Source organism: Homarus americanus, unplaced genomic scaffold (genome assembly GCF_018991925.1).
Source record: "Homarus americanus isolate GMGI-L3 unplaced genomic scaffold, GMGI_Hamer_2.0 scaffold52512, whole genome shotgun sequence".
In the NCBI taxonomy this organism is placed as follows: Eukaryota; Metazoa; Arthropoda; class Malacostraca; order Decapoda; family Nephropidae; genus Homarus; species Homarus americanus.
Window position 1 is genome coordinate 8113529 of NW_024735442.1, and position 22195 is coordinate 8135723.

A 22195-nucleotide genomic window follows, 5' to 3' on the forward strand; every position below is an offset into this window, starting at 1 on the left:
CCCTGAATCCATAAAGAGTCAAAAACTTCCTAAGGACAAGGAAGTTAAGTTGCTTAGCCAGCATCAATCTTGAATCCCCGAGATGCAGGTCCGAAATATGCCCTCCTTCTGCTGCCCTCCAAGTTAAGGACCACGGGAGTGGGAGGAACTTTGGAATTAGGCGGGAACACCTAAACTAAGTTAATCACCATTCAAGTATCTAAGCCCTTTCAATTTTATTTAGTAAAATTTTTCTTTGAATGCAATGTCTTTTTAGCTTTTTAACTTTTGTCTAGAGAGGTAAGGGAACGTGGTCATGCCGATGGGCAAACAGATGTGACAACTATTTGCTACTTCGAAGAGAATGGCTTTCTGTCAGTGTATGCCTGGTAATAGAAAGCCGGCAGGTTTAACAATATACATATTTACATGTAGCAGGTGTGGAACACCTGGGCACCAGCACACCACCTGTGCAGCGATAAAAATGAAATGTCCAGCTTGTGGCGACCCTCACTCCTCCTCTGACGGAGTGTATCCCAAGTGGGGGGAGGGGTGCAGGGTAGCTAGCTGCGAAATAAGAAACAAGGAACAAGAAAAAAAATAAAAACAACAAGAACAAGAACAATATAACACTAGATATCGCTAAGCAATCACTCCTCTTTATCACGAATTTGCCACTAGTCAAATAAGAGGTGAGGCTTGGTCGTGAAAGTGTAAAGAAACAAACGCCTGTCACTAGTGGTCACAACCACAAGCAAGGTAAACGTTATAATGTCTCTAATATCATATCTACCAGGTTCTTAATATCCCTCACATTAACTTATATTGAGAAGGAATCATACACTGCCCAATTTCTTAATATAATTAAATTAAGGAACATATTTACAAAGGCAAGTAAAATAACAAATGAAATATACACGACCACAGCCTAAATCATCCTAAACCCTAACTTCAACCTTATCATATACATGAACAGTACACAAGTATAAATCACTTATCTCCATATCCTGAGTCCACATCAATTGTACCACACTTGGACCACACCCTCTCACCGGCCAGGCTCATCTGCCTGTCTCCACTCACAAGCTGATATGGTGGACCACTGGACCAGTGACCAACACAGTGCGAATACCATGTTGCCAATATCAATATATTTTGCCTAACTAATACACAAAATTGGCTGATCTACTTATATATACATATAATATATCAATAAATATAAAACATATTAAACCATTATTACATACAGGAACAAAATAATAAAAAAATGGCCCTACCTACTGCTGATAACCACAAGGAAAAAGAAAACACGAAGTTCCCAAGCGCTTTCGTGAAATTCACATCTTCAGGGGTTAATCAGTCTTTCCACACTGAAGCAGAACAACATTAACGTTCAGCCAAGAAATCACACCATAACGCATAAATTTAAAACTTATTATGCAATGCAAACTTTACATCCATTGCTTACCTCAGGTATTCGTATAATAACTGCCTTGACAGGCACGGCGGAGTCTATCGCAGAGAAACAATTAGTTAAGGAGTCATTCCCTGAAATTCCACCTAGTAGCACAAAGGATGTTCGGGATAAAAGAGCAAGAACTGGATTTTAATGCCTGCTGTGTCAACTGGTGTACAAGGGTTACATAGCCAGGAACTAACTAAAATCACACTACGATTGCCAAATGTGAGTGAAGGAACAGATGTTGTGTCTGAGTGAAAGCGCACAAGTGAAGGGCTTATCATTTGAGTCTACCTTAAGCACAGTCAGGTCAGGTAGTCTCAGTGATGCCCTTTTTATCAATAGAACTGGGGAACCTATAACTTTAAGAAAGAGATGTTGTTTGAGTAATTTCCTTGTTTACGATAAAGCAATCATGGAAGAGCCCGTAGAATTGCCAATAGGCAGTGTAACACAAGGGGAACCTACTGAGAAATCACGTATCCAAGATAAAAATAAGCTAATAGCTCCACTCGTGAAAATTGTAGATCATCCTCACGGTAAAAGTGATCATTTAGAAATCCTAGCCAAGTTCAAGGAAATCATAGCATTACCTGGAGAACCTACAGGTAAAACAAGCCGGACAATGCATATCGGATACTCCACAGCCAAAGGGCTGTAGTCGAACAAATGGTACAAGAAATGGTGGGACAAAAGGTAATCCAACCTTCCTCGTCACCATGGAACTCACCTCCATTCCTAGTTCCCAAGAAAGATGGAGGGTGGAGACCAGTCATAGATTTTTGACAAGTCAACCAAGCAACTGCACCTGACGGATTCTCAATGCCTGTACTAACTGACTTACTACAGTCCCTAGAAAAAGACAATGTCATATATATATATGTAACCGGTCGGAATTTACTGGACTTGGGGTTTATTAAAGATTATAAGATGGTAATGGCAGTGGAAGCGCCCCTTTGAGAAAAATCCCGAACCAGCACAAGAACACTTAAATCTACTAAACAAAATGAATTGTCCGTGACCCGTGGAAGGATAGCGTCTGTGACTGGGATGAATGAGACACACTGTAAAATTTAGACACTTATATTCCCTCCAACACTACAAACACAATCAAATAATGGTACACCAATATGCGCACCTCTTAACTTGAACTTAAAACACTACTCTGGGGAATAAAAGTTATACATGATATAGAAATTATTAGAAACTCAGACAACAATAAATTTGAAGTATTAAGAAATGTTGCTTGCACACATGAAACAGGCCTTAAGGGCTTTCACAAAATAATATCAGTCACTTAGGAAATGGTATTAAAAAAATAGAAATTAAATACTCTACAATGAATAGGCCTTAAGGGCTTTCAACAAAATAATATCAGTCACTGAGGAAATGGTAATAAAAAATAAGAAATTAAATACTCTACAATGAATAGGCCTTAAGGGCTTTCAACAAAATAATATCAGTCACTGAGGAAATGGTAATAAAAAATAAGAAATTAAATACCCTACAATGAATAGGCCTTAAGGGCACTCAACAAAATTTTATCACCCCAACAGATGCACACTTCCTAACCTAACTTAACCACTACTCTGGGGAACAAAGGTTATACCTGAGATCAGAATTATGAAGAAAAATTAGATGCATTAAAAGAATCAAATCACAGTATCAATCTGGTTCCACTTAATGACACAAACATTCAAAAAACACTACTATCCAAATTATTTAGGAAATATTAAACTACACACGTCAAGATAATATCAGTAACTGAGAAATGGTATTAACTACACCCAAATATATTCACTATTATTAATATGTTACTGGGTCCACCAATACTCGTGAACCATGCTCCACCCAACTCAACATACACCCGTAATAAGGGAGATAAAATGTTCCTCTAGGTATCTCCTAGAGTCCTAGACTCATGGTCTCAGTGTGTGACCATTAATTTACTCAGATAGCCTCAGTGTACTCCCAGTGCGTCCAGAAAGCGGAAGGGAGTGAGCCAATCAGACCTTGTACAGTTGAGAGAAGCTTTAGCTTCCCGTTAGCAAGAGGTTTTCACTAACTGCTTGAAGATATGTGATATTGTGAGCCGAGGTAGAAGAGATCTGGCTACCCCAGACGATTGTCAGTTGTGCACCCAGACAGCTGGTTTCACTTCAGAGATCCCTTGCTACCCCGCTAAACAGTGACAGGCCTACACTGATCGATCCAATGGCGACAATCGCCACCCTCAATCATCAACGGCAGTCTCAAACGGCAGTCAATCTCTCGCAGTCAAACTCCGGTCAACTCCGGTCAAGTGGGTTCTGACGGAAACCCTGAAATGAACTCACTGTTAGCTCTAGTTTACTTTACCACTGCCCTATCTAACCCTGTCTGAGATCGAATGAGACTTACTTGTTATACTGCAATAGCGCAGCACAGGTGACTAGGCCACGTGACTATTTCTGTGACGGACGCGCAGGGACGTCTTGTTATGTCTGAATGCTCCCCGTGACTGAGTCCCAGCCAGCGTCGCGTCTCCTCTCAAGGCGTTAGCTTAGGCCTACGTGACATATTTTCCGCCTAACTAATAACTCCTTGGGACACCCGTAACATTATTCAGACTGATAAACGATCTATAATAATTTCAAATTCAATAATAGTCCCTTAACTTCATAAATCGCATCATTATTAATTCGGCAAATTACATTTATTATCATATAGGCCTAGTTCCACAAACTCTCGCTATGTGCAGGGAGCGCTCTCTTCCCTCCGACGACCTTGAACGCTCAGTATCGCCAATGGCGGGGCATTCGAAATTACTCTGAAATTTCTGAATATTACAATCGACCCCCCTAAAAAAAGACAGCACTGTCCTCATGTGCTGAGAAAACATGCATACGACCCCCCTAAAAAATTTGTTCTAAGAAACTGCATCTTACCCCTTTAACGTGCTAAACGCAGCATTCCCGTCTTCTCTTCTCTCTCTCCCGCTAACATATATATATATATATATATATATATATATATATATATATATATATATATATATATATATATATATATATATATATATATATATATATATATATATATATATTTATATACACTTTCCCTCACCCTAGCAAAATAGTTAGCATGTCATAACCAAACAGCCTCGCAAGAACCAATAGGTCTGTATATAATGTGTGTGCACTCACTAAAATGACCTAGTATATTTTACTAATGTCTCATTGTCCATGGGTTTTCTTACAGTTTGGCTGTGAGTTTTCTATTTTGTCTACCTGCCAGTTCAACAGGACTGCTAACCATCCTCCCAGCAACTCATATGCCATCCCAGACCCACTGCCTATATGTATGGTGCAAGACCGTAGTCCAATACATACAAGTCGGGCAGTCAAGTGTTGGTTTGAGGCGCACCCGCAGATTATTCTATTGGACTGGCCCCCTAAAGGAGCCGATTGTAATCCAATAGAAAATCTATGGGCGCATATGGGTGTTGAATGGGATGTTGAGGAGAAAACGAGGGGGCAGTGAGGAGACACGGACATAATGTGTGGGAGGGAATAAGGAGGAGGACGAACATCTGCAGCAATCTGGTAGATTCCATGCCCACCAGATTGCATGAAGTTATAGCAGGAGATGGAGGTTGGATACCGTATTAACCTATGGGCACGAGGTATCTCAGTGGTAGCCTCGCCTCGGGATCCAGTGGTCAAGAATTAAATCTCCGCCCACGACGGTGCCTTGTAGGGGGTGGCGGGGGAGTTAGCTCTCTGGTGTAAACTCGTTGGGGCCACATAGACTTTGTTTCCTAACTCTCGGGAATTTGTCCAGGTATTTTACTATGTGGTTTTACGTCACTTCACATAAATATGCTTACAAAATCTATGCATTAATATGCATAACTCTTAGGAATCTGTCCAGACATTAAATATATGTTATATATTACAATAATCACATAGATTGTTTACAATGTTTATGCATAATAAATGTGAAAAATATTTTTGGGGTGTCAATTAACCAATAGTCATTACCTACAAAACAATGTTGATGCTCTAAGTGCATGTATGTGTTAAATAACAAGTAACGAGTAACTGATAAATAAAGAAATAAAGCCATATGTATATAGTTACACGGAAGAAGGGAAATAAGGATGAACCATGGTTTTGATGGAAACAATGTGCTCTGGGACGATGCTCACAATGACGAATGGGAGAAACCTCTTTATAAAACATCTTACCTACGAAGGATGAAGCTTAATGTTACAGAACACACACACACACACACACAGTGCAACTTTATGTGACGCGTTGTCTGACTTGGGCTAGCTTTGAGCGAACCATACACTTGATATTAGAATTTATGTATCCTTCCTATCCATGAGTTACAACAATAACTGGAGGGCAAAAGTTACAATATTATACTAATGACACTGTCATGTATTGATAATCTGACTAGTTACCAAGATACAGAGCACGATGAACATAACATGATAATGATAGTGAAGCCTGGAATGGTGCATATCATAACTTGTGTGTTCGTGCGTATGTTGCCCCGTGAGAGTTACCGTGGACCTCCCCTTGCCCAGGTGGGATGGTCAAAGTATTACACTATAAGTGTGTCAAATGAGGAGTGACTGATTCAGATGTAATTTAAGGTTTTTGAAATATGTAGTTAAATTAAACTCGATTTTTCATACAGTTATGCGAATGATGGGAAATAAAAGATATAGATGGGGTGTGGTGGAAGCATCGTGGTCTGGCACACACACACACACACACACAAGCGCTGTAAACGTTGTGTGGATTCACTGGGTGGTTTGGAAGTGTTTATTTCCATTCATAATTTCGTAACTACAACCTATGGTAATTTTTCTTTGTGTTCATATATAATGAAGATAATGCTGAGTATAAAATCCTACATGTAATACTTATAAATAATGTCATCTGTACAGCCATACTATTACTGTGTGTGTTCTTGCGTGTGTTGCCTCGTGATAGTTAGTGGGGGCCCCCGTCCAGAAAGGACACTGTACGAACCTCTAGGTGGGCTAGAGAATATGGTTTCCGACTGTAAATTCACCCAAGGCCAAAGTGTGCTTACACATCTATGTAGGTGTTCAGGATCTCCTATAGGTTGCGTTCAGTAGGAGCAACAAGGGTGAGATCGTCTTCATACTGAAGCTCATTAATGGAAGCTACCGATATCTTTGTTCTTGCCTTGAGTCATCTTATGTTGAAAAGACCCTTCATCCAGTACTCGATGACAACCCCCTCCGGCTAAATTGGCACTGGCACGAGTAAGGAAGGCAGTCAAGAATATGGAAAAGAAGAATTGGTGCCAGTACACACCCTTGTTTAACCCCTGTTTGGATGGGGAAGACCTCAGGCTGGGTGCCATTGTGCAGGACACTGCCGTTCATGCCATCGTAGAGTTGCCTCACAATGGCGATGAATTTTGTTTGGCAGCCAAAACGGCTGAGAGTCCACCAAAGGGCTTCCCTGTTGACAGAGTCGAAGGCCTTGGTTAGGTCGATGAAAGCCATGTCCAGGTCACGACGCTGTTTTCTGCACTTTATCTGTAACTTGCGGGTAGCAAAGATCATGTCAGTGGTGCCAAGTGATGGTCTGAAGCCACATTGAGATTCTGGGAGGGAGCTTTCCGCCTCAGGAAGAAGTCTTTTAGGAGGACTCGGGCGATAATCTTGCCAGCTACGGACAGCAGTGAGATGCCGTGGTAGTTGTCATAGTTTGATCAGTGTCCCCTGTTCTTATAAATAATGACAATGGAGGCTTCTTTAGGAGCTTGGGGGATTTCCTCATGTTACCACATACAGTACTGTATTTGCCAGCAGAGTGGAGACGGCTGGTAAGCAGAGGTCCTCCTGCTTTAGACACCTTGGCTGGGATTCCATCACGCCCTGAGGCTTTGTTATTTTTCATCTGTTTGATGGCAGTAGCTACCTCATTCAGGGATGGAAGAATCCTGAGGTGGGTCAGCTCTGGATGGTGAGGGACCTTCATCGTCTTTAAATAGAGAGTTACTCTCAGATGAGCAGATGGGGGCTGCCCCAGGACTGATTGGCCCATAAAATGTTTTTTGTGGAATTTAAAATTTCGCGCATCTTGTGCTGATCTGCAAATTTTTGTGTTTCACATGCTTTATTTTTAAACAAGTCATTCTTTACATTGCAAAGTTCGAGCTGATCCGTCGCTTTCTACTTGTGGAAGGTATCAGCTTTGGTATGAGACTGAGGGTTGTTCTGCCAGTCAGTTAATGCAGCACGTTTATCATCCATGAGTGCAATGATTGTCGGGTCGTTTTTATGAGCCCATGTTCGAGCTGTTCTCTGAAATCATGTGCTACCGCTGGATCCTGCAGACGCTTAATGTTAAAACCCTCTTCTGGAGGCTTGCTGCCTTCGCCGTTTTTGGGCTACGTGTAGCGATAGCTTGGCTCTAACGAGCAGATGATCAGTGGTCTAAGCCATACATGGCTCGGGTGTTTAGATCGTGGGTGTTGCCACAAACCCTTGATCTTGTCGGCCTGCCTAAACAAGGTATTGGTGGTAGTTAGGTTGTGTGCGGCACACTTGCTGAGGAGGAGTAGGCCGTTGGGGTTACACTTGCCTATTCCATTACTCCATATGGTTCCCTGCCAAATGTCAGCATCTCTGCCATTTCTGGCATTGAGGTCACCAAGGAGTACAACCTTATCTTCTCTGGGAATAGAGGTTAGCACTTTGTCGAGGTAGGCGTAAAAGGCCTCCTTGATGTCATCCTTTACATCCAGGGTTGGGGCGTGTGTACTGATGAAAAGGGCTTAACGTGAGTGATTCAGTGGGACTCTGAGTGTCATGAGGCGCTAGTTGATCCAAATAGGCATTTCCGTTAGCCTGTGTAGGATACGATGGCAGATGGCAAAGCTAACTCGACAAATGCAGTTTCTCTCCGCAGCAGGCTTACCCTTCCAGAAGAAGGTATAGCCAGGCCCCCGTTCTGTGAGTTGACCATCGTCTGGGAGCAGGGACTCATTAATGGCTGCTATGTCGATGTTATACTTAGTCAGCACCCAAGGCAGTACAGACTCTGAACTCTTAGTGCCTAGACTAGAATGGCTACTCTGTTTTGCAGAATATATGCATGCAGCTGAAGCCTCTGTTTAAGTTCTCACAGTTACCAATGATTGGCTCATAGCTGCCTTAGTGAATGTAAGTTTAGATTATGTAGATGCACAGCTGTTGCCGGTTGGTCACCTTATTGCCGCTTTACATATAGCTGAAACTGACTATCATCTAACTCCTATCTTTCTGGAGCACGAAGTGGAATATTACCTCTCATTTTAGGCATCCCTAACGCATGAGGCAATATTAATACACATTCCACTAAAATCACAGAAGTTTAAGGCATGGTATTTAGAACCATTTCCATCGAAGGCGAATGACGACCTTTTGGTTCTTAACAGACAAACTGAACCAATTGTGGTTTCAGAAGATTTTTCGTTAGTTGCTGTGACTAGGCATGAAGTCCTAAATCTTTGTAAGTCAACATACTTACAGTACATTTACATGTATGCCCTGCTTATGCTTTCGCTTTCCACAGGGCTGCAGAAGCTACTAGCGAACTAGCTATAATACAAATTAATGCTTCTATAGCTCTGTAGCAGTGTTAATACACTCCAATACCTCACAGGTTAGTGTTTAACGAGCAAGTCAATAATATGCAATATATTTATTTCCCAAAGGAAATCAGTGTAATACTCATATGCCAGGGTGTAGGTAAACATTTAGTAGTAGAAGGTTAACATATTGCACCAGACTATTGTAAGCTCAGCAGTAATGTAATCAAAACCTTGCCTACTCACCATCATCTTGCATTTGTATAAAATATTACTTCTGAACTAATACCCATACCATTTTTGCTGAATATCAATTTCAGCAACCTTCATATTCTCTCTGAAAGTTTAAATTTCTGTCTTACATTAATGAAACACAATTTCCTGCATTGCGGGATTTTCTTCCTGTTTTTTTGTCTTTTGGAGTAATCCTTCCTGATTTCATCATACCTACCATTATACTTGTCATTTCCTTAATATTTATGATATTTTGTTAGAGAAATGGCCTCTAGTTACACAATAGTTCCAAGAAAAGTCTCCAAGAGGCATTGAAAATGCATGTGCGATATGTAACAGTTTACCAAAGCACACTTTATTGTAACATGGATAGGTATACCTAGGATTTAAATATGAGGACTTGATTAGTGGTGGCCAAGCATTGTAACAGCACCTTTTCTTTATTTAAATACATCCAAATTTATAAAACAAAGTTTTTCACCAAGTTATTCACCAAGTGATTCACCATATTATTCATGACTATATTAACTTAGCTTCCATCTTTCTCAAGGGTCGAGCTAGAATTAGCCGATTTATCAAACACCAGCTCGCTCTCACACTTTCTACTACTAGACAGGGAAACTCTACACTTACCTCAGAGAGTTATCTCAGTGTTATTCACAAACATTTCCCAGGAAGGAATTCGCAATACATTGTCTCAGATTGTACCTGTGTATATACACACACCTCGACAATAAAACAGAAAACGCCAAGAAGTATCTATATCAAGCCCTGCCACTTAAGAGTTCCAGAACTTAATTAAAACAATTAGGATGATAACAAAACAGCTATCACAAACATGTGTTTAAGTGGTGGGCTACAAATTTGCCCCCAACTCACCAGCCTACCCGCCGCATTTATTGCTGCTTTTAATGTAACTATAAAAGTTGGAATAAAATTATTACAATACTCTAATGTGGCTTATAAATAAAGAAAATATAATATAAAACAAGAAAACAATGAACATGGGTGTGTATGTGTGAAAAGTGAACGTGTTTGGAGGAGGTTCTAGCCAAGGTCTTGGCTATAAACTACGTGGCTGATGCGCCAGCCCAGACGCCTCATATATTGTTACTTGTAATAAAAAAATAAAAGTTGTCAAAAAATCATTACAATACTCTAAGTAGCTTAGAAATATGAAAAATATAATATAAAACTATAACATAAAAAAATAAGAGTATATGTAAGAAGTAAATGTGTTATGAGGTGGTGGGTTACTGGCCTTTATGGCCCGAATTCAGAACGGCAGTTTGAAACTGGGATTTAAACTTGGCTCAGACGTGCGAATCAGGATTCTTTGAGCCGAGATTTACAATATTCAGAACATCGGTTTGAACCCCATATCAGGTAATCTGTTCCATTTTCTTCATAGTCGCTGCCGTTCTCACCTCTGTCCAACCGCCCCAAGTGTCGTCCGCACCAGCAAACGAGAGAGTTAGCAGCAGTAACGAGCAGGAAGATCGTTTCCGCCCTTACACAGCTCCCCCAACAAAAATCTACTGTAAGGTAGATTAAAACTTAAGATTAGTACACAAAGCATAATCATCAAACAACAAATGCTTAAATACACATTGCACAATAAAGAAGGGTCACATAAAAGAATAGGTGGTAACTTGATGTCCAAAACGTAAGGCCGTATCAAGGAACTGCATGTGAGGTCCACTTCAGTCCAGGTTTAAGTTTGGGCCTATTTCCAGTCGTAGAGGATTCTGCTACCTCGTCAGGTGATATCAGCAACTGGCAACCGAGATCATCTGAGTCTGGCGCCCGAACCTCACAGGAACTCCAGCTTGGGAACTTCGACAAGAGCACGTGCAATGTGGGTCCTGCAATTATATTGCCTTAATAAATTAGCTTGATGTAATTTAGGCTTCTTAGAGGAAGAGGGTGAGAACGGTCCAAAAAAATCTATGGCTACCCTAAAAGATGGTTCTGCAATAGCGGGTAAGGGTTCCAGTGGAACAGGACGGACTCTACCCTTGGCGGACATACGTGGAACTGATCACAACTCCTACAAAAAACTCAAATATCCGCTCCCATACCTGGCCAGTAAAACTGATAAGTAACCTTCCTATAAGTGGAACAAGCTTAGCAACTTTGTAGTAAGTGCTGAAACGCTGGATAGTTTCAAAAGGAGGCTTGACAAATTCATGGATGATAGAGAGTGGTAGTAACTCTCGATAGGAGCTGCCATGCACAGGCCAACCGGCCCATTGCAGACTCCTTATTTTCTTATGTTCTTATGTTCTTCTTAAAAGTTTTCCTACGAGAACAGCGACTTGCTAGAGGGCTCTTGTGAGCTACAGAGAGAATGTTACTACGACAATCAGCAGGGACAACAAGTAAAAACCGACCTACTTTGGCTGGACGCTTGGATGACACACAAGACCTGTGTAACACCCCATTAATAGAAACAAACTTATAAACTGACCCATCTCTCAACTGATCCTCCTCCCTGGAAGTCACCTTCTCCCTTACCCGCTTCAGAGTGGCACACGAGTCTTGAAGCTTGGATAACTCATTGGGAGTCACAGTCAGTGGCAACAAATTCGGCAGAATCAGGGGATGCGGTCGTTTCACCTTCGCCGTCCGTGTCTCTACAGCTTGGACCTTGGCTGCAGGTGTGGCGGCGTGTGAGGGTGGCGAGGCGACGTCGTCAGGTGGCGAATCGTCGTCGTCGTCGTCGTCGTCGTCGTCGTCAGCAGGTGGCGTGGGGACTGGTGCTGGTGGCGAGGAGAGTTTTAAAGGTTCCGGGTCGTTTGGGTCACGAACACAGGGAACATTACCAATGAGGACACTAGTAAATTTAATGGGAGCTCTTACCACATTAGACCAACCAGTGAAATCGGGGCAACGCAGGTAGCACCTAACAACAGGGAACTGGTCAACACGACCTAAATAATCGGCGCCACTAACGTTCGGGCAGCTGGAGATGTCAGCGTCAGGCAGGGCTTCCTCAGAGACAATAATGAACGAGCAACCAGTGTCCCTGATGAAAGTAGATTCCCTAGACCCATTTATTGTTCCACTGACACAATAACGGGGGCAGTTCCTGTCTTCCAAGCACAATCCGACTTTGTTGCTGGGCTGATGAGTGTCAGCAGTCTTGAAGGCGAGGGGATTCTTGGGGCAGCGAGAACGAATGTGCCCTTCTTCTCCGCAGCTGTGACACCGCACGGCTGGTGAACTACTCCTGTGTACTCCTGGGGATGGTTCCTCGGAGGACGGAGGCTTCGCAATCTTTACTACAGGAGGGGAAGACTTAGGGTAGGCGTTACGAGCAGACGCCCAGTTGTCGGCAAGACAAACAGCTTCTGCAAGTGTCGCTGGCTGGTGTTCTTTCATGAAAATTCTCAAGTCTGGAGGTAGAGAAGACAAAAACTGATCTAATATCATGAAGTTAGAGGGAGACTCAATGGTTTCTTCAACCTCTGATGCCTCCAGGCATTGTTGAAACAAACGACCCAGGTGAATCGAAAACTGCTGGTACGTTTCTCCTGCTCTAATCTTCGTTCTACGGAAATCAACACGATAACCGTCAGAAGTCTTGTTAAATCCTCGCAAGAGAACTTGCTTCAACAAGAAGTAATCTCTGGTGATGTCGGCAGACAGGGACGTGTAAATTTCTACCGGTTTACCACTCAGTAGGCGACCGAACCTTACAGCATAGCTATCTGGGTCTACACCGAGCAGCTCGGCTACCCGTTCAAACCTAACAAGGTAGGAGGCGATGTCTTCTTCACGGTACACAGGCAAGCTGGGTTTTACCACATTGTCTCATTAATCCTAGCTGTTCTAGGTCCTTTTCTATCTGCAACTTAGCTAATTCGAACTCTCTTTCACTATTCCTGCTGCTTTCCTCCATCTCTCTCTCTTTCTGACGTGCCTCCATCTCTCTCTCTTTTTCTGACGTGCCTCCATCTATCTCTCTCTCTTTTTCTGACGTGCCTCCATCTCTCTCTCTCTCTTTCTGACGTACCTCCATCTCTCTCTCTCTTTCTGACGTGCCTCCATCTCTCTCACTCTTTCTGACGTGCCTCCATCTCTCTCTCTCTTTCTGACGTGCCTCCATCTCTCTCTTTCTGAAGTGCCTCCATCTCTCTCTGACGTGCCTCTCTCTCTTCTGACGTGCCTCCATCTCTCTCTCTCTCTTTCTGACGTGCCTCCATCTCTCTCTCTCTCTTCTGACGTGCCTCCATCTCTCTTTTGACGTGCCCCATCTCTCTCTTTCTGAAGTGCCCCCATCTGTTCTGAAGTGCCCCATCTCTCTTTCTGAAGTGCCCCCATCATCTCTTTCTGAAGTGCCCCATCTCTCTTCTGAAGTGCCCCATCTCTCTTTCTGAAGTGCCCCATCTCTCTTTCTGAAGTGCCCCCATCTCTTTCTGAAGTGCCCCCATCTCTTTCTGAAGTGCCCCCATCTCTCTTTCTGAAGTGCCCCCATCTCTCTTTCTGAAGTGCCCCCATCTCTTTCTGAAGTGCCCCCCATCTCTCTTTCTGAAGTGCCCCCATCTCTCTTTCTGACGTGCCCCCTCTCTTTCTGTCTCTTTCTGACGCCTCTCTTCTGACGTCTCTCTTCTGACGTGCCTCTCTTCTCTCTCTCTCTTTCTGACGTGCCTCTCTCTCTTTCTGACGTGCCTCTCTCTCTTTCTGACGTGCCTCGCTCTCCTTCTGACGTGCCTCTCTCTCTTTCTGACGTGCCTCTCTCTTTCTGATGTACCCCTCTCTTTCTGACGTGCCTCTCTCTTTCTGACGTGCCTCTCGCTTCCTGACGTGCCTCTCTCTTTCTGACGTGCCTCTCTCTGACGTGCCTCTCTCTCTTTCTGACGTGCCTCTCCTTCCTGACGTGCCTCTCTCTTTCTGACGTGCTGCATCTCTCTCCGGCATTCTGTTGGTGACCACATGCGGTAATCTCATTGCCTGTCAGACCCCAGGGCCACCCTTGACCTTTCAATACAAAACTAGACATAATGATCCGAAGGCCAAGAACAAAGGAACAAGCAAACAACTTTTGAAATAGCCAAGGTAACTCACCTAGTGGCTCAATCAGACCAATAAATGATTTGATCAGACTGGAGACCTTGTTCCGCACCCAGCCCAGCCGAATCACTCTCAGGGTAACTAAAAACCGCACCAGGTGAAACAACAACAAAATGCTGTGACAGCATCACGGTGCACCCCAATCAAATCAAATTAAGAAGGTCAGACAACACCACGCTCTTAAAAGCAAAGAAGACCTCCTCTAAAGAACATTGTGGGGTTAACGTGATGTTGGATCGCACTAGGTGTGAGAAGGGAAACTCTTCTATGGCGTTTTCTATATATATATATATATATATATATATATATATATATATATATATAATATACATATATATATATATATACATATATATATATATATATATATATATATATATATATATATATATATATAATATATATATATATATATGAATATATATATATATATATATGTATATATATATATATTTATATATATTGTTATATATATATTTATATATATTTATATATATATATATATTATATATTATATATACATACATATATATATATTTATATATATATATATATATATATATATATATATATATATATATATATATATATATATATATATATATCTTATATACAATGCAGTGCTGGGAGTTGCTGTGAGGAGCTTGTTGAGAGGTCTTGTCTGTTTGAGAGCGCTCAGTAGAATACCTTTCGGGTCGGTCGGTTATACGGAGAGAAGAGAGCATTAGCTCTGAGGTGTGCAAGAAGGGTACAGTACAAGGTAAAGTTCAGAAATGGGAAAAATAGGAGGAGGGTGACAGCAGGTGGGCTATCCACCTTGCGGAGACAAGGTTTTGTCTTCCGTCAACAGTGCTGCATTAGAGGACTCTTGCGGTTAGGGAAGGCCGGTCTCAGCCAAGCTAAGCTAACTTGTTCTATTTGATGTTTTCTTGGGGTATATTATATGTTAGGAGGGGGTCCCCCCAGGTCCTTGTGTCACTGGAGGGATGATCCCCATCTTTTTCGTTTCTAGTTTTTATTGTGGGTGTTTGTGATCTTTTGAGGTCTTTGTTTGTTTGTGGGGTCCCTCCAGGTCCTTGTGTGACTGGAGAGTTGTTCCCATCTTTTGGTTCTTTTTTTATTGTGTATATAGAGGCTCTGGTTCTTCATTCTTCTCACGGCCTTGTGGCGCAACTGAATGCTGCGTCTGACTACGGATCCAGAAGATTCCAGGTTCGAATCTGGCAAGGTCGGCTGTAATTTTTGGGGCAGGTTAGAGATAGGGGAGGATCGATATTGGTAGCCAGCTGGTGTGCCTAGAGGGATGGTCGTGAATGGCTGTCAGGAGTAATTACTATAAATTGCTGCCGTCCTGGAGAAAAAATTGTGCAAACAGTGGTTGGACATTCATTGATAACAGGCAAGCATTCTATAGCAACGAGTACCGGTACAGTCGTGATGGAGTACACTTGTCTCATTTGCGGGGGTAAAGACGTTGTCTGCATCCTGGGCGTAAATTGTCCTCGAGTTTCGCCAGTAGATATTGATTGATTGATACGTTTATTGAGATACAAAAAACATTAATACATCTCAAATGGATGAAGTGACATAAGTCATCCCCACCCCAGTCCAGGAATGTCCCTCTCAGGACTCACATAAATCCCTAATATTTCATATAATCAGTTATAGTACATAGTTATATTCTAGATGCAAAATTTCTATATTTCTTTAATATTTCATCTATTTTCCTATTTTTAAACATCCACTCTATTTGCTTGGGGACATTATTTATTTGGGCATTTCTATATACATTAAGCAATGGGCATTCCAGTATATAATGTGGCAGGGTATGGGATCTGGATGTTCTACAAACTCTACATTCTTTATCCTGTTCACTTCTCTCAGCACCAAGTTCCCAATAATATTTATATCCTAATCTTAACCTCATATACACTGAATCTTTCCACCTACTCCTATCTTTCCCATATGTAAATTTTGTGTTCATGAGAACATGATGGTAATGTTTCATTGTTTCACTTTTCTCGTATATTTCATTCCTTTTGAAATTATCTTCTATTGATTGTATTTTCCGTAATTTGCTCCTTAATTGTTTCAAGGTTTTATTACATATTATGTCGATCTCGGCCTTTTCCGTGGCTCTTTTTGCTATTATATCTACTGCTTCATTAAGACCAATGCCTACATGTGAAGGGACCCATACAAATCGAACACTATGGCTTTTTTTTCCTTATTGTATTTAATAATTTTCTACATGAACCAATAATGTGTTCAAAGACAGGACTCCCACTGTTCAAAGAATCCAAAGCTGCCCTATTAATTATCAACCAAAAAATATGCATCTTTATTCCTCTTTACAACATTTTCCAATCCTACTAACATTGCAAATAACTCAGCTTGTGTTGATGATATAAAATTGCTCAGCATGAGTCCAATTTTGGTGTCATCAGTACCTTGTTCTGTGTACTGTCTTATAAGGATCCCGCACCCTGCCCTGCCACTTGACATTACTGAACCGTCACAATATACATGCAATGTGTTTATTTTAGGCAAATTACTAATCTTATTCACATATAAAGCCCTTAACTGTCCTGGTTCATGTAATGATTTCTTCACTGTGAGAGGCACTATGTCTAACTCTACTTCTTGTTCTTCCCAGGGTGGATCCTTTCAAATTTTCTGACCTTGCAACTAATACTCCTGTGCATGAACCCAAATACTTTGTTAGTCTTGTTTCGAGTAAATGCACATTGTTGACTTGGTTTAAGATTCCTACTTATTATTACTCCTAAATCTTTCTTGCAGCTGGATTTCTCTACAGTATAACAACGTTGTTCATCTGATATCTAGTTTCTCTGTTTACATCTCTTAGACTAAGTACTTTACATCTGTACACATTAAATTTCATGTGCCACATCTGTCTCCGTTCTTCCTCTTCGCCACTTCCCTGTTTAATTCCGTGTTCCACTATACATATTTTACTTTTTAAATTATTTCTACTGATGGATCGATATCTCATTGTTTTATCAACAAGCTGTTAATTGTTATTGGTATCTTGTTGTTATTGTTTGTCATTACTCTTGTTATATTGTTATTTCTGTGATAATTTAGTTATTTAGTTTATTGTTTTATTATTGTTATATTGTTAATAGTTAACATCCAGGTGATTAGATAACAAGAATTATTTTCTCTTATTGTTTATTATCTTAACATTACTAACAACAACATATGTGTTTTATTGCATAGAAAAATATATTCATAACATAATATTTAATAATAATTTATATAGTAGCAGTTCATTTGTTGAACCGTCGTCGACCCTCAACATCATGCTGCGTCAGATCATGAATGGTCCGCCTATGAGCGAGGATGACGGAGTTAGCTAGTTTATTGGAGGTCAGATCACTAGCATAGATGGTAGAGGTCAGGTCAAGAAAATGAAGGTTCAGGTCACTGGCATAAATGGTAGAGGTCAGGTCAAGACGGTGGAGGTAAAGTAGGTGGTCACTACTCACTAGCCAATAGGGTGGTCAGGGCAGTTACACTCGGGTCCTCCCACACCCTCCTGGCACGCTTCCTTGCAGTATTCTATAAACGGGTCCAGGGTTGTGGTGCTCAGGGTGTTCTGGATGCCACCTATCCTTACCACGGCGCTATATGCCTTCCTCATGGTGCTACTTGGCTTCATCATGAAACCACCAGGCTTTATGATGATGTCACTTTTATCTCCTGTAACCACTGGGCTGGTAAACTTGTTAAGGGCAGCATCGGGCAGGGCAGGGCTGTTGGCGGCAATATCGGGCCGGAGACGGGCCTTAACTTCAGGGCCTGGGAGGGCAGCGGCATTAACTTCAGGGTGTGACAGGACAGCGGTGTTAACTTCAGGGTGTGACAGGATAGCGGCGTTAACTTCAGGGTGTGGCAGGGCAGCGGCATTAACTTTGGGTTGTGACAGGGCAACGGCGTTAACTTCAGGATGTGATAAGGCAACGACGTTAACTTTAGGGTGTGGCAGGGCAACGGCGTTAACTTCAGGATGTGACAAGGCAACGACGTTAACTTTAGGGTGTGGCAGGGCAACGGCGTTAACTTCAGGATGTGACAAGGCAACGACGTTAACTTTAGGGTGTGGCAGGGCAACGGCGTTAACCTCAGAGTCTAGTGGGGCAACCTTGTAAATCTGAGGGTCGGCCAGGTCAGGCCTGTTGACGGTAGTACGTGGCAGGGTAGGGGCGTTAACTTGAGAGTGTGGGAGACAACGGGCGGCGGCACCAGTCACCATCACCAGTACCAATATTCTTGCCGCCATCTCTGCAGGATAAAACAAACACAAACATTGTATTTAACTTGCCCGTATCCTTTAAAGAATCTGAACTTCTAACTATCCATAATAACGGTACCTAACGCTGTGTTAACAATCTACCATTAATTTAATGTTAAACTGTTAACGAACTTTGAGTGACACATTCGGATGTCGTGTCACGCTCTCACGCCAGGGTCTGACATTCTCATTCAAGCCTTTTCGAATTTTGAGCGTAAAGAATATCGATAATCTTTCTTAAAGTCTTATACATCTACTAGGTTTAACATTGTTATTAATTGATCATACATTGTTTTGTTGTATGGGTCAATGCTGCCAAAATTTTAATGTAGGCGATAATATGACTGTAGAGTATTAGTTTAAATTAACTCAGCTTACACACTAATATAATAATAATGGTTGCCTCTCGTGTAACGAGGATGGCCAGCCCAAGGGCCACCTAGGCATGAATTTGTTTAACGTGTAGAAGCTGTCGCCAACACAACAACCACACCCTGAGTTAATGCGCTGCATGACCCAGTGTCAAGGAATAGTCCGAGAAGACCAGACAACTCGCCAACTGCACTGGCTAACCATTACCCCAGAATACGATCCGCAAATCAATTAACACTCAGGTCCCCAAAAACTGCTGGCTAGACAGAGGCAAAATGATGTAAAGAAACAAGCCCATAGTTTCACCCTGCCCGGCGATTGAATCCGGGTCCACTCACTTGCAAGGCGAGCATGCTGACCATTACACTACAGGTCGCCAGTCACACACACACACATATATATATATATATATATATATATATATATATATATATATATATATATATATATATATATATATATATATATATATATATATATATTGAAAACTGATTATATGATCTAAATTGTTTAATTTATTCCGTTGTGTGATTTTAATAAATTTCATATATTACATAACTGTACAGTACATTACTGTACTATTTAAATGGAGATTATAACCACTGAAATTCTCAGCCCAGGGCCTCATGAATGCTTGATCCGGCCCTCGGTCCTTACCACTACACCAAAAGGAACTCTATCCTCAATCAACAAATTCCCTCTAATTAATCTGTCTATTTATTATTTTATGAAATTATTTTGTTAAATTGGAATATTCACACAACTAATCATATAAAGAAAAGTCATGGATGTTTTTAAATTGATTGTAAGAAAGTTTTTTCCTTCACTGTGTATTGTGATAATGTGTGAATATTATGACTCACCTGTAGTGCCGTTAAAACTCTTGTCGAGTTCTCTAGGTTGAAATCAGGCTGAAGGTAGAAAGAACAAATAATTGACAGTTATTTTGAGGTTGGCGATGTTTGTGAAGCTGGAGTTGAGATAGAGAACGCTTGTTGCCTTGTGTATGTTGTAGAACGGCCGCCACCCCTTTATATAACGAGCCAACCACACCTGTCAGTCCTTGTCTCCGCACATCTCTTGTCTTCCCGCCCTTGACGTCATCACCCGCCAAAATGTCGAACTCCAGGAGTGGTTTTGGCGCCACCTGTCCCTTCAAGTATCTTACTGACGTCATGCATTCACCTACTCTTACCCCGCCCATCCACAACAAAGAAGTCACCGCCGTTATCAATACTGTACTTGATCTTCCATTCAGGATCTGCCCCACCACTTGTTCTTCCCATCAACACTTGTTCTTCCTATCATCACTTGTTCTTCACCACCAACACTTGTTCTTCACCACCAACACTTGTTCTTCACCACCAACCTTTCCACTGCTCACTTGTTCTTCCCCTGCCCACTTATTTCTTCCCCTGCTTACTTGTTCTTCCCATCAACACTTGTTCTTCACCTGCTGTTTCCTAACCTTGTTCTTCACCATAACACTTGTTCTTCCTATCAACACTTGTTCTTCACCACCAACACTTGTTCTTCACCAACATTTTGTCTTCCCTGCCAACACTTGTTCTTCCTATCAACACTTGTTCTTCACCACCAACACTTGTTCTTCACCAACATTTGGTCTTCCCTGCCAACACTTGTTCTTCACCACTGTTATGCCATAACTTATCAACTTGAATTACGTTAAAGATTAATATTCTAATGAGGGCAACTATGGCACAACAACAACAACAACAACAACAATTGGCAACATTGTAAACAAACAATCGACCGTAAACTGGAGATTGTATATTTCGTTGGGCTTCTACATACAGCTTTAGAAGACGTCTAAGGTGGGTTTGCACATTAAAGGTCATGTTGTATAAGTGTCCAGTAATATTAGTGGTAGTATAATAAATAGGTAACTTAATGCTGCAAACTGATGCCTTGAAGACTTTCCAAATAAATGGTTAGGATGATTCTATTGTATCCCCTATTAACTCGACGTAATCTTGAGGTTTCAGACAACTAGAGTCGAGTTAGGATATTTTCCCTAACATGGTGACTCTTATTTCCAAGTGACTATTAATTTGTAATATCAATAACATACGATATGGTAGGTCACCAGCATCCCCTCACCGATGCTGCTTCCCTCGGTGTTATCCCACTTGAACGATCGTCTGTTTTTTGCGATTTTTACCATCTGTGTTAAATAATCACGTTATGTCAGGGTAGGATGGGTAAGGTTAGGTTAAGTTACGTTAAATTGCATAAAACAGACGATATTACAAGTAGTATGTATTCTCTTCCCTCACACTGGGAGTTGACAATAAGGGTAATCATATAGGACTAACCTGCGAGTGAAGTTGATTGAAAACAATGACTAAAAACCGCCGGATTTTCATTGTTATATTATAGTGGACACTGTTGTAGTTTTTGGAAATATGTTAAAAATAGATATTTTTAAAATAAATTTTACTTAACATTTGTGGGTATGAAGAACAGACCTAACCACCAAACCAAAAAAACCTACCTAACCTTACCTAACTTCCCCGGTATTTTAAACAGAAAGATTTAGGAGTAATGATAAGTATGAATCTTAAGCCAAGTAAACAATGTGTATTTGCTCGAAACAAGGCTAATAGAATACTTGGGTTCATACAAAGGAGTGTTAGTTACAAGACTAGCGAGGTCACCTTAAAACTATATCTTGTGCTTGTGAGACCCCACTTGCATTACGCAGTTCAATTCTGGTCACCGTATTACAGAATGGATATAGAATCCTTGGAAAGAACTCAGAGAAGAATGACAAGAATAATCCCGGGCATTAAAAGCCTTGAGTACAGAGACAGGTTAAAGCATCTTAATTTGCACTCCCTCGAGAGACGTAGAGTGAGGGTCTATATGATAGAGGTGTATAAATGGAAGTAAGGGCTGAACAAAGGGGACATTACAAAGGTACTCAAACTATCCATCCAGGAGCGAACTCGTAACAATGGTTTTAATTAGAAAAAAATTTAGATTTAGGCGCGAAATAGGTAAACATTGGTTAGGAAATAGAGTAGTGGATGAGTGGAACAAGTTACCAAATATCATCGATAACTTGAATACGCTGGATAGCTTCAAGTTGTTGTTGTTGAGATTGTCGGACCGTAGTCCGACACGGGCCT

At 41.3% G+C, this 22195-nt stretch overlaps 1 protein-coding gene across 2 annotated transcripts; it reads right to left on the minus strand.

Moving 5' to 3' along the window:
* Positions 1 to 17531: 17531 nt before the first annotated feature.
* On the minus strand, positions 17532 to 20066 carry LOC121870916. 2 transcript variants are annotated; one of them, XM_042372890.1, is made up of 3 exons: positions 19907 to 20066; positions 18500 to 18661; positions 17532 to 18439 (listed from the first exon to the last, which is right to left on the minus strand). In XM_042372890.1, the coding sequence occupies exons 2-3, from the start codon at positions 18657 to 18659 to the stop codon at positions 17865 to 17867; spliced, it is 735 nt and encodes a 244-aa protein (XP_042228824.1). In that variant the 5' UTR covers positions 18660 to 18661; positions 19907 to 20066; the 3' UTR covers positions 17532 to 17864. The 2 variants fall into 2 exon arrangements, with proteins under 2 accessions (XP_042228824.1, XP_042228823.1); XM_042372889.1 differs by having other exon boundaries at positions 17532 to 18661.
* Between the last annotated feature and the right edge of the window lie 2129 nt (positions 20067 to 22195).

What these genes read in the sequence shown, in the direction of transcription:
- LOC121870916 (XM_042372889.1), bottom strand. Translation starts at nt 18,659, where the DNA reads ATGGCGGCAAGAATATTGGTACTGGTGATGGTGACTGGTGCCGCCGCC.